The 14229-nt window shown below is 42.0% G+C and overlaps 1 protein-coding gene across 2 annotated transcripts; it reads right to left on the reverse strand.

The window, feature by feature from the left end:
* Window positions 1-811: 811 nt before the first annotated feature.
* On the reverse strand, window positions 812-14019 carry LOC136486818 (zinc finger CCCH domain-containing protein 63-like). 2 transcript variants are annotated; one of them, XM_066483843.1, is made up of 7 exons: window positions 13733-14019; window positions 8839-9005; window positions 6992-7054; window positions 6131-6250; window positions 5710-6006; window positions 3422-3748; window positions 812-1611 (listed from the first exon to the last, which is right to left on the reverse strand). In XM_066483843.1, the coding sequence occupies exons 1-7, from the start codon at window positions 13827-13829 to the stop codon at window positions 1342-1344; spliced, it is 1341 nt and encodes a 446-aa protein (XP_066339940.1). In that variant the 5' UTR covers window positions 13830-14019; the 3' UTR covers window positions 812-1341. The 2 variants fall into 2 exon arrangements, with proteins under 2 accessions (XP_066339940.1, XP_066339941.1); XM_066483844.1 differs by lacking the exon at window positions 13733-14019 and adding an exon at window positions 11547-11964.
* Window positions 14020-14229: the final 210 nt, after the last annotated feature.

Consider the following 14229-nt stretch of genomic DNA (forward strand, 5'->3'; position numbering starts at 1 on the left):
GTGGAGGCCGGAGGCAAAGGTACTCTATGTGTTATTAGGCTGTCTCCAACAGGACACTCATCAGAGGACTCAAACATAAAATAAATCTCCAACAGAATACATATAACCTTCAACAGAGTACCTATGTGGAAGACTCATTTTAGATGTCAGGAGAGGTATAACTCTTTTGGGTCTTGTTGTTGGAGAAAACAAAAAATGGGTGTTTAACCTTTTGCCTATAGCGCTAACCAAATGTAGAATGAGTCTTGTATTTTGGATAACGGTTGTAGGAGACAGTCTTAGAGTGCAAAATCACCACCTAAAAATAAAAATATTGATTCTAATTAAAATTCCAACGTATATACACTCTTATAATACAGGTCTATACACCACCATAAGGTAAGTGCAATTTTTTTTCCTAAATTGCTCTAGCCTCGCTGCTGCTGTGATAGGGCACAGTTTAGGTTGGTGAGGTAGTGGATGGATGGCAGTGAAGTGAGCAACAGGAGCCATCTGCCAGTGGTGGATAATAAAATTATGAAAAGAAGCGCTGGTGCAGCGGGATTGCAGGAAGCAGCAACAGCGGAGGCACCCAGTGGTCAGTGCAGTGTCTAATCGTGTCTATTTGCTTTTGGTAGAAATGGGTGTGAACTTCGCTCTGGTCAAAGACAAGTTAACACTGGTCCAGAATCAAAACTCTACCATCACTTCCATTAGCATCATGTCATCTTGCACTTTAATCGCAGATAAGCACCGAGGGCAGTTTGTACAGGATGTAGAATCAAAATCTCCAGGCAAATTGACCGACTAAGCCAGAACCACCAAGATAAAATGACTCTCAAGTAACCGAGTTTAAATATGGTAGGTAGTACAGAGCATATGATGGCAACCTATTATTTCCCGATCTTCAACACGCACACTTTAGAGTGCGGGGGTTGCCCTTATGAAAAGAGAAATGCTAAGAAAAACGAGATGATAATTAACAAAAGAGGTTATGCTTGCGCATCCCCAGTCAGTTTCGCAAAAGCTTTGTCCATCGAAACACAGCCTCTATAACTACAACACCGGGACCAGGGCACATTACTCGAATGGGTTTGAATGTCCAGAGGTGAGTTGGTTCCATACATATGTTTAAATACGGTAGCTTTGTTCCCGTTTTCAATGGGGGGCAAATGAGCATCCCGAACAGGCAAGAACTTTTTCCTGCCTGAATGCAATACATGTTGAAGCAAGCTCCGGTATGTAAAGCTGAAAGGTGAGGCAAAAGACCTGTACAGCTTCGGATCCTCGAATGTTGTTGTAGATAATTACTCCAGTCAAGAATGGGAGGGAGGCAGCATGAAAGAAGACACCGAGGATGGCTTAGGACGCCTCTCTCTCAGTGCACCTTTCAACAGAGGGTATTTGCTGGGAGTCGGAATGGGCAATCCTCCTAGACCTTCCCGAGCCACTGTCAGGTGATACTTCTGGATGCGATGGTACATGTGCCAGCATACGCCGAGAAGTTGGGGCCTCACTAGTTGGTGATGAAGCATGGCCATACATAGCACTTCCCATTGGATGATCGAATTTGCAATTTGGACCAAACTTGCACATGCCATAGCGATTATAGAAACTGCATATTGGCTCTCCCTGTAAGCAGAAAAAACAGATGTTTAAGCAACATGTATGTGTAGCATGTTTGTATTATACCACCAGTGTCAAGTATTGCATGATATCAACCTTGGCATTAGTTTTAAGGTTCCCAGTCTGTGGGTAACGATAGGTAATAAGTACAATATCAACGATCAAGGAAATGAAAAAGGATAAGTGACGGTATATATTACAATACAATCCATGGCAAGGTATCCGGTGCATAACCCAAGATACTGGTCCTCAAGCATGTACTTACCAGATAGTAAAATAATGTGTGGACAAAAGTGGATCATGTTCAGCTTAACTATGTGATAGTAGTTTTGCATATCATGAGTGAAACAGAACTAACAGAGAATAAACAAAAATTATCAAGCAAACTGTAGCCAGATCAAGGAAGTGAGCCATTATGCAATGAATTGACCAAGAATCATCAAAAAGTCGCAACTGCTGTATGAAATTAATACCATACCGATCCTAAAATTTAAGGCCAACTCAATTAGCAGCATTGCGCTAAGAGTATACATCGCAAAACAACATCTCATTCAGGATTGGCTCTTGGAATAGCTGTATAGCCCCAAGCAAGAATTCTGTTTAGCAGTCACTAGTTCCTCTAAAAATTAAGATACAGAAGAGAACCAGGAGATATAACTATTGGGAAATGACACCCCTAGATTACAATTTCTGCAAACACCTCTTAAGCAATTGAATTTTACACCAAAGAATTGACAAGTGTACATCTACTACAGGCCCACGAGGCTCTCTCTATATATAGCTATCTCCACTGACGGAGCATCGTTCTTCCACTCTTTCTAAGGTTAGTAACATGGTATCACAGCCAAGGATGAGGGTTAGGCCGTTAGGGTTAGACTCATCTAATCTAATCCACCCACAATCCCATTTCTGTTTTTTTTTCGGTGCGGTCTGCCACTGCCTGTCTCACGTGCTGCAAATGGGCTGATGTCACAAAGAGACAACACCTCAGCAGCTGACAACACCTGTTCTGCACATCCAACCTGTCTAGCTAAAAGCCCACACCCAACCCCATCTGATTGGGTGAGCTAGGCACAACAACAGTCACCACTCATCGCGCCGAGAAAAACGGAGGTGCGCCTGCGCTGGCTGCACAGCACCAAGAAGGCAGCAAGGTGGCCACCGGTCTGTGTCGCACCGAGAAGAGAGGAGGGCACCCGACAGACAATGGCTAGGAGATGGTCACCTCCACCACCGCCGCTGATGTCGCGGCAGACTCCGAGTTTGCCACCAACAGTGGGGACAGCACGCCCAAACTCCACAATGTGGCGGGCGAGATCAAGGGCCTCCATGCGGCGAAGCGCAGCCTGTAGGGGAAGCTCGATGTTGTGAGGGCGGGGATCAGTTTCTGTCCTTCGAATCCTGCCGCCTCGGGGTCATTGTGGCTGTCGCCAATGAGCAAGAAGCTGCCGCCGCGGCCACCGAGAGTGAGGCCACCATGTTTCAAATCCTCCACATCCACCTTGAGTTTGAAAGGGGTTGTTAAGTGTACATCTACTATAAGCCCATATGGCCCATGAGGCTCTCTCTATATATAGCTATCTCCACTGAGGGAGCGTCGTTCTTCCATTCTTCCTAAGGTTACTAGAATATCTTATAGATCTTTTGGATAACCATTGCCATGTCAATACCAATACTCTGACAAGCTTACGTTCGCCCAAGTAGCAATATGCTTTACTTAGATTAAAGAGACGAAGCCAAGATAGCTGGACAAATCTACCCAAAAAATTGCAATACACATGATAGAGCATACTAAGACATGTATACTAACTCTTACCGGGCGCAAAGGTAGGCCTAATGGACTCAGTGCACAATTGGGAGTAGGAATTATTCGCTCCCTGGGATGATGGAACTTGCATACAGCACCAAACTTACAGTCTCCGGTCTTCATATAGAACTGACATTCAGGTTGGTCAGGTCTCTCTGGAAATACATTCTCCCTCTGTACTGCATATAGTCCAACGGGAACAGAACCTGCTTGGTAGGATGAAAACATTCCTTGATCGCCTATGCCAGCTGTTCCACTCTGGCGTGAGCCAGTATAGTATTGGGCAGCTCCGGGTGTCCGTTGTTGGTCATCCGAGGATGAAGAACCAATCTGCGCCTATAATTTGAAAAAAAAAACTAATGACATAAATTACATGGAAACTACAAAAATGATTCAAGAGCAGCCAGCAACTTTCAAGAAGACTTATAGATAATTCATATTCTCTGAGCTCATTACCCTAGGCAGGCAGACCCGCATGAGCATGAGGAAGAAAATAAACTAAAATTTCACACAAAAAAGACAACGATCCTTATCAAGATGCTAAATTTTATAACAAAATAGCCATGAAAAGGCATTACAGAATTTAGGTATCTACCATGAATTAGGAATCCCTCTGGATTAGTTTTTCAACATGGAATATTTCTAGATTAAGATGTGATTTGTGTTATAGAAATGAAACATCATAGTAATGACACCTAACATGGGTGCTCAACTAGTCAGCCCTGGATACCTACCCTCAATATCATCGAAGACAGAGAATAACATAAGTACATGACTACTTATTTACAGTTTTAAAATCATGGTTAAATTTGACTCTGCACATCATGGTAACATTTTTATGCCTTATTCTAGTGTCCACATGGGCGAACTTTTATCACTAAAATATTAAAATAATCTATGCGTGGATCAATACAAGAGTGCAGTTAGGTTTTTTCAATTATGGTTATGATAAAAGTAGGGCACCATAATCACCACAAGTGCTCAAGGTCAAATGAAATGAATAATATAAGTATATAACACATAGCATCTACCCCAACTTGCTTGGGACTGAAAGGCTATGTTGTTGTTGTTGTATATAACACTTAGCATGACGAAAATATTAGGTAACAGTCAGGGTAATGCTACCTCAGAAATTATGATCACAAGCAACCGTACACAAGATATGCATGTTCTAAATAATGTGATGTTTGGTGACTAGGAGGATACATTGGTGGCATTAGTATTCATAGTTAGGTGATGTGATGGACTTAGGGGCCAAATTAACGTATTTATTTGTTGAAAGAAGAAAGGACATGATTTTTTTTTTCTCGAACACGCAGGAGAGTTGTGTATCATTATATTAAGAAGAGTAAAGGAGTCGGTTTAGAAACCCCATACAGCCACACACACACACACACACACACACTTCTACATCTAAAGGTGTCTCTCTGTCTCACTTGTCAAAACTTGACCCAAGACCACTAGAGAGGAACTCACACATTGGCTGGCTCTAGAGCAAGGAGATTGCATATTCCCCGAGCTCCAGCCAAACTCCAAAGGAGAACCTCATCTTTAACCAAAACCAAAACACTATTCAGGCTCGGTTGAATCCCATCAAACACACAACGATTGTGGTGATTCCAAATGGACCAAGCTCCCAGAATGATGATGGAATTGAGACCTTTTTTAGTCTGGTCATCAACACCAGAATTTGTGCTTGCCCACCATGCATAGAAAGGGCATGATATTAGTAAGCCCATTAGATACTGCTGATCAGCTGGACATGCTTCAAGTTCATGAATTAAGGAGAGAGAATGGAAATGAAGTTGTGATTTTTATGTGTGGATGCGTAAAAACGAGTAGCCAAATTTATGCCGACTCCATGCCAAATCAGGTTGGCCTAAAAAATTTAAACCTTCAGATAATCAATTGTAATCCTGGAACTTTCACACATACTAAAAACCATCAAACAGTTAATGGGAACACAAGAATTTTCATAGCTAATGGATAAACAAAATTACCCTTATTTCCATATCTAAATAAAGGACAATAAAAGGAACCAACAAAAACAAAGAAAACTGTAGCCAAAGGTCTTGGGTCAATTGAGCGATAGAGGGACTGACACCGGTCAGACTTATGCCTTGTTAAAATCGGTTCAGTATAGGTAAAATGTAATCGAAGTTTTTTTTTACTACAAACAAGGTTGCAATCTTCCGCAACATTTTTGATAAACAAATGGGTAAGTGCCATGTAATAAGGTGATGAAATATGAACTTGTTAGGCTATGTAAAAAGTAAAACAGAGGTCAGGGAACATACAGTATAAGGACTCCACCCTGGGACCTGAACAAGCCCAGGAGGAACAATCACTTGTGCATAACTTGAATGACCTGGCCACCTTGGACTTGCAATGAAAGAAGCAGATCTCGACAAGGGCCAGCTTGTTACAGCCCCTTGGTAAGCATGCTGGCCAGGAGAAGTTGCAGACTGTCCAGGTGAATAAACAGAGCCACGTACAGCAACCATCATGGTGGATGGTTGTGGATGGTGAAACTTACATGTGCTTCCAAACTTGCACTGCCCTGTTCTTAAATAATAAGCACACTCCTTTTCATTCTGCAGTAATAAAATTCAAGTAAGCGACGCAAATCTTGCAAAAAAGTTGCATAGAAATGTGGCACCACACTATGCATCCATATTCATGAAACGTTGTGAATCGTAATAGAAATTCAGAACAAACCGGGCGGAGTGGGTAGCCCAGTTCATTCAACTGAACTCGAGTTGCCATTGCAGCCTTTTCTCGGGGATGGTGAAACTTGCAAGTTGCTCCAAACTTGCACGTGCCAGTCTTCAGATAGTACTAAAAAGGGGGGATATGAAAACAATAAAAATGCAAATTCACCAATAATGTAACCACACACTTTCCAAAAAAAATGATATGCTCACAGAAAAGAAAAGGAGAAAAAATGTATGAGCAACTTGATTACAAAAGTTCAGGTCATTCAGACAAGCAAAATATAGTTGTAACATGGGCATGCACAATTGAATTTTATTAACCTAAATCAACTGACACTTGGATTAAAATGCAAACTCGCTAAAGAACCATGTACAGCTAACAGTGTGAGTCAGAATTTCAATCAAGAGAATGTAATGTGACCTCATTTAAAAGGTTACAACTGTACTCCTGCATGAACCAAAAAGGAATGACAAATGCATTGAAAAGCACAATAAGCGCCATTTATGCAACCCCAAGAAACAGCATGAAATTAATTAATACTAACAGATATCAAGCTCAACTATAACAACACATACTCTAGGACCATATGCTGTATTATTAGTGTTACATATATTCATTTGACTGAAAAACTTCAGCGAAGACCTATCAATATGCAGCTGTACAACGCTTGAAGCACAAGAAGACAATGACAGTTAAACGTCTTTAAAACAAAAATAGTGATCTGAAGTCTTAAACTAGACATCTCAAGTAACAATTCATGGCAGAACCTCCTGAGCATTGAGGCACAGGTGGATATAAATAAACAATTATATTTTGCATTGTCTAAAGAAACAGAGGGGGAAAACTAGAAGCGAGGAATCTCACTTGACATTCAGGCTGCCCAATTCTTTGAGGATATTCTCCCTTCATTCTTGCAGCAGCAACAGCCTAATAGTCAGACCACTACAATCATTATTCACAAGTTTGGGTAGAAATTATGAGCAGTAGGACAAAGAAGCATGTTCCAACAAAAGAAAGAGCGATAAATCAACAGCCTACAAGTTAATCATGATATGTTACTCAACGAGTAGCTCTCATAGATGAACCCAAGAGAATACACCAGAGCAATTAATAGTCTTGGTAAAGGAATCACTAAATATGAAAAACTAGTGCCCCTTAATGCTGCAACATGTTGTCACTGCAACATTTCCACTCTTTTACCTGACTTAACGCTGCAAAATATTTAGGTAGTTGTGAAAACATATTCATGGAAACAAATACAGGATTGAATTGAATATGTTTTCATGATGAGCCACCCGTACAATTTCATTTGACCAAACTATATATTTGAAGGGCGGGCCTGGTGCAAGCGGTAGAGTCTTACCGCCTGTGACCGGAAGGTCCCGGGTTCGGGTCGCAGTCTCCTCGCATTGCACAGGCGAGGGTAAGGCTTGCCACTGACACCCTTCCCCAAACCCTGTACAGAGCGGGAGCTCTCTGCACTGGGTACGCCCTTTATATATTTGAATGGTCAAGGAAATAAACATTGCAGCATGTAACATGTGCACTATAACCTCGTGACGAGAAGCCCAAAATAAAATGGAAAGTGACAACTATAGTAGGGCCTCTAACATGAGGCAGATCCGCAGATGGCTCTCATGTCCCCAATTTGTCTCAATGTCGCTTGAATAGTGGTTCTCCTAATGCTAGCAAAGCAACTTGGTACATCCACAGGGGGCAAAATTCCAATGTCTAGAAAGCATTGTATTCACAGTTCACTTTTTTCTCTTTTTGATAGCCAAGCTAAAGTCTACGCTCCGAGTTATAAAGCATCATCAAATAATCTCCACAGTTCACTTTTTGACAGCCAAGCTAATGTCTCTACTCCAAGATATTAAGCATCATCAAATAATCTCCAAGTACCAAATTTTCATGCAATATTCCAGGTTTATAAGCTCTATTTTTATTCACAGTTCAACTACAGTAACTAATATGACGTACTAAAGATGTGAGTTCAGTCTTATGGTCTATTTTCATCCAAGTTAGTCTCTAGAATAAATCAATCACTTTTCAGCTCCAAACACTCTTGTTTCAATGTCAAGTTGCGATATCTTGGTTGAAAAGTTATGTGTACAAACCATCAAGAATCGACCCCTATTTCCTAAACAGTTTTCAGGCATTATTCAATAAGATAACCTGATCATGTGATGTTATGAGAATTCACATAGCTTGAAAATGGCAATGGTGAAACTTTTCAATACAAGAACTAGTAGCACATATGAAATTAGCTCGCTAAGCTAAGTTTTGTTGGAGTTCTAGAATTATTAATACGTATGAAAATAAGCTTGCCAAGCTAAGTGTCAACTCAAAATTATAACTGGAGACTCTAAAATCAGCAGCCAAGTAGCTTTCACACTATCGAGTTAGTTAGATTTCCAAATACAGTATATATAGATCCTCAGTGCCAAAAAACTTCAAACTACCCTAGTATTAACATTTTCTTTCTTTTTCGGATCATTGGGCAATAAAGCAACTTCCAGGTAGGTACTCCATGAGTACACCCGTATACAGCATACACGATTGGAATTGAGAACCCATTCTAGATGCCTCAGAAATGAGAACTATATGAAACTAAATCAAATAAGGCAGCCACAAAGCAAACAATTAATGTTTTGTAAGCACAAGATTATATACTCTAATGCCTCAAAGAAGGGTAGAAGAATGGATTTTACCAGCTTTCTGTCTGCTGGGTGATTAAATTTACAGGTCATCCCAAACCTGCACATGCCAGTCCTCATGTAATAGCTACAGTCTGGCTCACCAACACGCTCTGGGTATGGCCCCAGTTCCATGGGGGCCATGGTTTCTCCTAAATTCATCTGCCACATCGCCTCTGCGACTGAAACATAACAAACATAACAATATTAGTAATTTTTCATTTCAAAAATGCAGCAAACCAGAAAAGTGTTATATGATGCTGAGATGATGAGAGAAAGCAGAAATGCAGAATCCAGTTTGTGCTAACGTGTGTAATATACGATTTGTCACGAATTCTAAATCTATGTAAAATGAACCATGCACAGAAAACTAATACCATAAAATAGGAGAGCAAGTGAAACAGAGCAAAGGGCACAAATTTTGTGCTTTACACAGAAGTGCTATTTGTTTGCTTTTATTTCCACCAAAAGAAAAGAAAAAAGATAAAACTAAACTTAATTCATGAAATAATCACAGAAATGCTATTTGTTTGATTTACAGAGTTTTAAATGATAACAAAAAACTGACTGAACCATCAAGAATCACCTTTCAAGAAAAGAGTCCAGTCTGTATAATTGGATGAAAATTGCAGTCCTCAGGGAGCTTTCCATAATTATATAGAACTTTTTTATCGAATTATTTATTTAGAACTTTTGAGTTATTGTTCCATGTGTCAGCTCTTTAAAGCCAAACTGAAGCTATGTAGTGAACACAGAATTAATTGACTCCACTAAAGATATTGGAAGATATTTCTACAGACAAACATATATAGAGAATGAAAAAATGAAAACTGAACAGAAATAATTTTAAGTGACCATAGGCTAAATGTTGCCACACTCAATGTTGTGCCAGAAATACAAAGTGCAAGCCTTAATCTCCACAAATAAAGTACCAAAGTACAGTTGAACTTCAATCTTCAATTCTAATCATGATCCTCCACATCTTCAAATCACAAGTAAATTATGGCCTTGGCCTTAAGAGGCAGCAGAGTATTTGGAACCATCACAATGGGTGTGTTTTTGATGGAGCAGCTACAAGCTTAGCTGGTGCTCTGATTTTAGCTGGCGAGGACCACCGCTTGTGGTCTATGGCAGGGGCTCGAGGATTATCTTTCCTGGCTGCCCTCCTCCCCGGTAGTTAGAGTGTCTAACTCAGTAGTGGTCGTCTTGTGTATTTATGTCACCGGCGCGAGTGTAATCCTTGAAACTGTTGGGGCGTGAGCGTGTGTGTGTGTGGTGTGTGAGGTGTTGTTTGGGCTCTTGCCCTTTATTCTCTTCTTAATTTAATGAAGCGCAGCTCTCCCGCGTTTTCGAGAAAAAAAAAGAAAAAAGAGGCAGCAGAGTTGTGCCAAGAATAGCAGACAACTGTCCCATCCATTTTCTGACCTTTCATCCAAGGTTTAAGTACCCAATCACCATGTCACACAATTTTTGTTAAGTAAACATGACATGTGCTTGGATGTTGGATTGTCCATTATGTCGACTCAAACCACAATCAGTTCATAACACTATGTATCATTTTTTGAAAAAAAAAATCAAAATCACCAAATGCACCATCATATTCTCCAAACTCAAAAACACTTCAGTTTTGGCCATTCAGGGATTCACGTGAGAGCATCATCATGAAATTCAATTACACCCAAGGAAATGTATTATGCACAAAACGAAATCTTCATCTCCAAATATTTTACAAGTAAATTAGCATTGACAACTTTTTTTTTTAAAAAAAAAAGCATGCAAATGCCACAGACCAAAGTGAACACCTATTAAACTTCAGGAATCCTACTAAATCCGAGCTTTTAACCTCTTCACTTGAAATGGAACCACTGCTACCATGCACAGAAAATCTCCGGACTGAATCTCAACCGGCTCAAAAAACGCTTCTCGCCAATATGATCCACCTATTCATTACCCATACACCAGGAAGGGCACCAAAACAGTATCCGATACAGCGTGATACGGCCCAATGCGCATATCGGGAAAATGAAACAAAACAAATTGACAGATTCAGCTCGATATGGCACGATACATCTTCCTGATATGCGTGCTAGCCCAATAGCACCTCATTTCATAAATCAAGCCCAACAGCATTAGCCCATCCATTCTCTCAAGTCTCAACCCAGAAACACCTGATGCCTTATCTTGGCTCCCACCCCTTGCATGTGGCCCCCAGGGGACTGCGAGCGTCACTGCCTCACCAGGAGCACATGCAGCCAGGGGCTAGCGTCACCACTGGGAGTGCGCATGTCCAGTGAGTGAGTGCTGCCACCTGGATCTCAAGGTCTTGCCCATCGGGACTTTGGACTTCATATGCTGGGCTACCGCTGGAGATCAAGAGATCAATGCACTCTAGGTATGGTGACAACTAACCAATCAGTTCATTGCCTACTTGTTCGTTTACTCCATAACTTTGGTCCTTCCTTCATATGTCATGTTGAAATTGCTTCAATCATTTAGAGCCTTTCTCTGAGAACATGCAAGTGCAATTGTTTTAATTATATATTTTATATATTCGGCATTTCGCCATATCTTCTTTTTGGACAATCGTTGTATCGCCATACCCATCCCCATAATGTATCGCCAAATCCTGTACCGGTGATACACAGCAATCCTCTACCCAATAAAAAGTTCTCTTACTCAATTCAACGCCAGAATGGTAAAATCACACCCAAAAAAACATAGACCTTAGGTGATGGCAGATGCAACAGCTATAGCAACTGCAGTGGCTGAAGAGGAAATCTCCCCTGTCCAAAAGGAACCCTTCGATGCAGCACAGGAGCTACCCCTGGTAATCAATGGTGTTACCTTCATGACCGCCCAATTCATTAGATCAGGAATACTATGTCATGTGAGGAGGCAATAAAAAATTTGGGCTAAATTGTATAAAGAGAACCATGTACCATAAATACCATCACAAAACAACAGAATGGCAACAACAAAACAGATCACATTTTGTGCTTTTCACAAAGAAAAATGTCCTCAATCGCTTCTGTTACACTATTACAAAAGACAAGCCTTATTTTCGTCATGTATACAACCCATAAAAACACAACAGATATAAAACCATACTTAGAACTACAAGAACAGAGCATAAGAATGGAAAGTACAATACTAAAAAAAAGATGAGCTGCGACATCAATAAACATTAACCAATATCTAATACAATCTTTCATGTTCCAGCGAAACTGTGTACATTTCAAAAATGATAGGAAGTCATGAATCCATCAGAACAAACACCATGCAAGGAAGGCCAATGTCATGCAATTAACTATGAGTAGTTAAGCAAGATTAATATTGTAGACTTCATCATTATCCCAGAGAAAGGAAATGCAGATTTTAATCCAGGATAAGTAGAGTAAAATTCAATTATGTTAATCAATTAATCAACAAATATTGATCCTCTAAGCACAAGTACATTGTGGTAACCATCTTCAGAGACAGCTGAAGCACAAGTTGCAGCAAAGAATACTATAACCTATCCCATCTATATTCTCTAGTGTCTTCCAGAATGTAAATATCCATAAATCAGTTAATTGCCTTTATTCATCATTCTTGAGTTCCTGATACAATTCTAAGAACACAAAAATGCCCATCTTCATGTTAGACATGTCAGCATTTTGGAAAAGGAACTCAAAAGGATCAAAACACTATGTGGCTGTCCTCCAAGAACAAACAAAATATGACCTTTCCACTAAAGAAACAGCAGCAACCCCATGCCCTTACTGGAAACCTCAGCAAAACAATTACCATCCAACTTGAAGACCATTTCCAAATAAAATTGTGGGCCTCCTCTCAAATAGTCAAATGCCAAATCTTACACAAGCTTTACAGCACAGCCAGGAAAGCATTGCCTGCGTAAACAGAAAGTGCAACCATTTGTCCTTCCCTATGATACATGAAAAGTGTGAAGTTTCTCAGTTCACTAATAGACCTCCCCAATCCTACATGAAAAGTGTGAACTTCCCCAATTGAGGATGCTCCTTCTTCACTGAAAACCACCACTGATCAGTATTCACTAGTCACCACACATTATAAACCTAGCAAAGATCAGGTAGTTTGAAAGAGTAAAATAGGCAGCACTCCACACCTACAGCAAATGCACTGGCACTTCATTTTAGTAATGTTAATATTGCAGAAAAAGAACTCCAAACGCTCAAAACAACAAAACCCCATGCGCCTGTCCTCCAAGAACAAAAAAGTAACCAATTCACTAAGAGACATTCTCTATCGTGCATGAAGAGTGTGAACTTCCCCAATTGAGGAGGCTCCTTCTTCACTAAAAACACCTCTAATCAGCATACGCTAGTTACAACACATGATAAACTCAGCAAAGATTAGAAAGTTCGAACGAGTAAATTAGGCAGCACTCCGCACCTACAGCAAACACGACAGCATTGCTAAAGGACGTCAATCAAATCAATCCTTCAGACATGACACTGCGATTAAAGACAGTCTTTTGACAGCCTACCGCCCAATCACACACATGAGCAATTTCTTGAATCGGCTAAACGCCAAAATGAATAGGTGCTTGGTGAATCGCCTACTCGGACAGGCACCGACGGAGAGGGTTATAACACCACCGCCACACAATATAATAATTAACCGAACCCCTCCAACGCAGCACGCGCGACCGACACCCAAGCGACCTCGGCATTGCCCGGTTCTGCGCGCCCGCGCGCGCGCAAGCGATCCAAGACTCCCTACCACTACTCGCCGTGAAACACGGCTTCCCCGCGGACCCGCCCAAACAGGTACGGACACCACGGGGCTCGCCCAATCCGACCGGGGCCAACCGCGCTCCAGCACAAACGCTTCGCCGAGAGCAAACACCTGAGCCCGAGGAGGAGGAGCAGGAGCAGGGGTTGCTCACCTTGGTCCACCCCGTGGGCCCCGATCGTCGCAGCTGCGGCGGCCGAGGAGGAGCCCTCCCCCGCACCGCCGCCCCCACCGCCGGACGGCGCTGCCATCACCGCCGCGTGGGCATCAGATCGCCCCCGCCCCGCCCCACCGGCGATCAGTCGGTGGGTGCTGCCGCTGCTGCTCCCGCGCCGCGCGCCCGTGGAGGGAGGTTGTCACTCGCGCGTAAGAGAGAGAGGGCGAGCAGTGGGAGGAGAGAGAGAGAGAGGTGGAAGAGGAATGAGAGGAACCAGGCGTCCCCGTTCGGACAGCCAGTCGTTTTGTTCCTCCTCTCGCGGCCCGCTTCGTGCTTCTTTTCACCGCGCGGCCGCGCGCTCCCATTGCGCCAACTACCGAACCACCCACCCAGTCAACTGGGGCCGCCCCTAGGCGCACCCAGCGGGTGTACACAGACCAGCGGGACCGACGGCCCAAAGGGTGCCACATCACCATGAGTATGGAATGTGGGGT

This window comes from Miscanthus floridulus, chromosome 10, assembly GCF_019320115.1.
Source record: "Miscanthus floridulus cultivar M001 chromosome 10, ASM1932011v1, whole genome shotgun sequence".
NCBI classification, from domain to species: Eukaryota; Viridiplantae; Streptophyta; class Magnoliopsida; order Poales; family Poaceae; genus Miscanthus; species Miscanthus floridulus.

Coding starts and splice junctions, on each gene's coding strand:
- LOC136486818 (XM_066483843.1), bottom strand. CDS start 13,829: ATGGCAGCGCCGTCCGGCGGTGGGGGCGGCGGTGCGGGGGAGGGCTCC. Junction 7,055..8,838: donor ACCCAGCAGACAGAAAGCTG/GTAAAATCCATT, acceptor TCTGACTATTAG/GCTGTTGCTGCTGCAAGAAT. Junction 3,749..5,709: donor CAGGGTGGAGTCCTTATACT/GTATGTTCCCTG, acceptor TTCAAATTATAG/GCGCAGATTGGTTCTTCATC.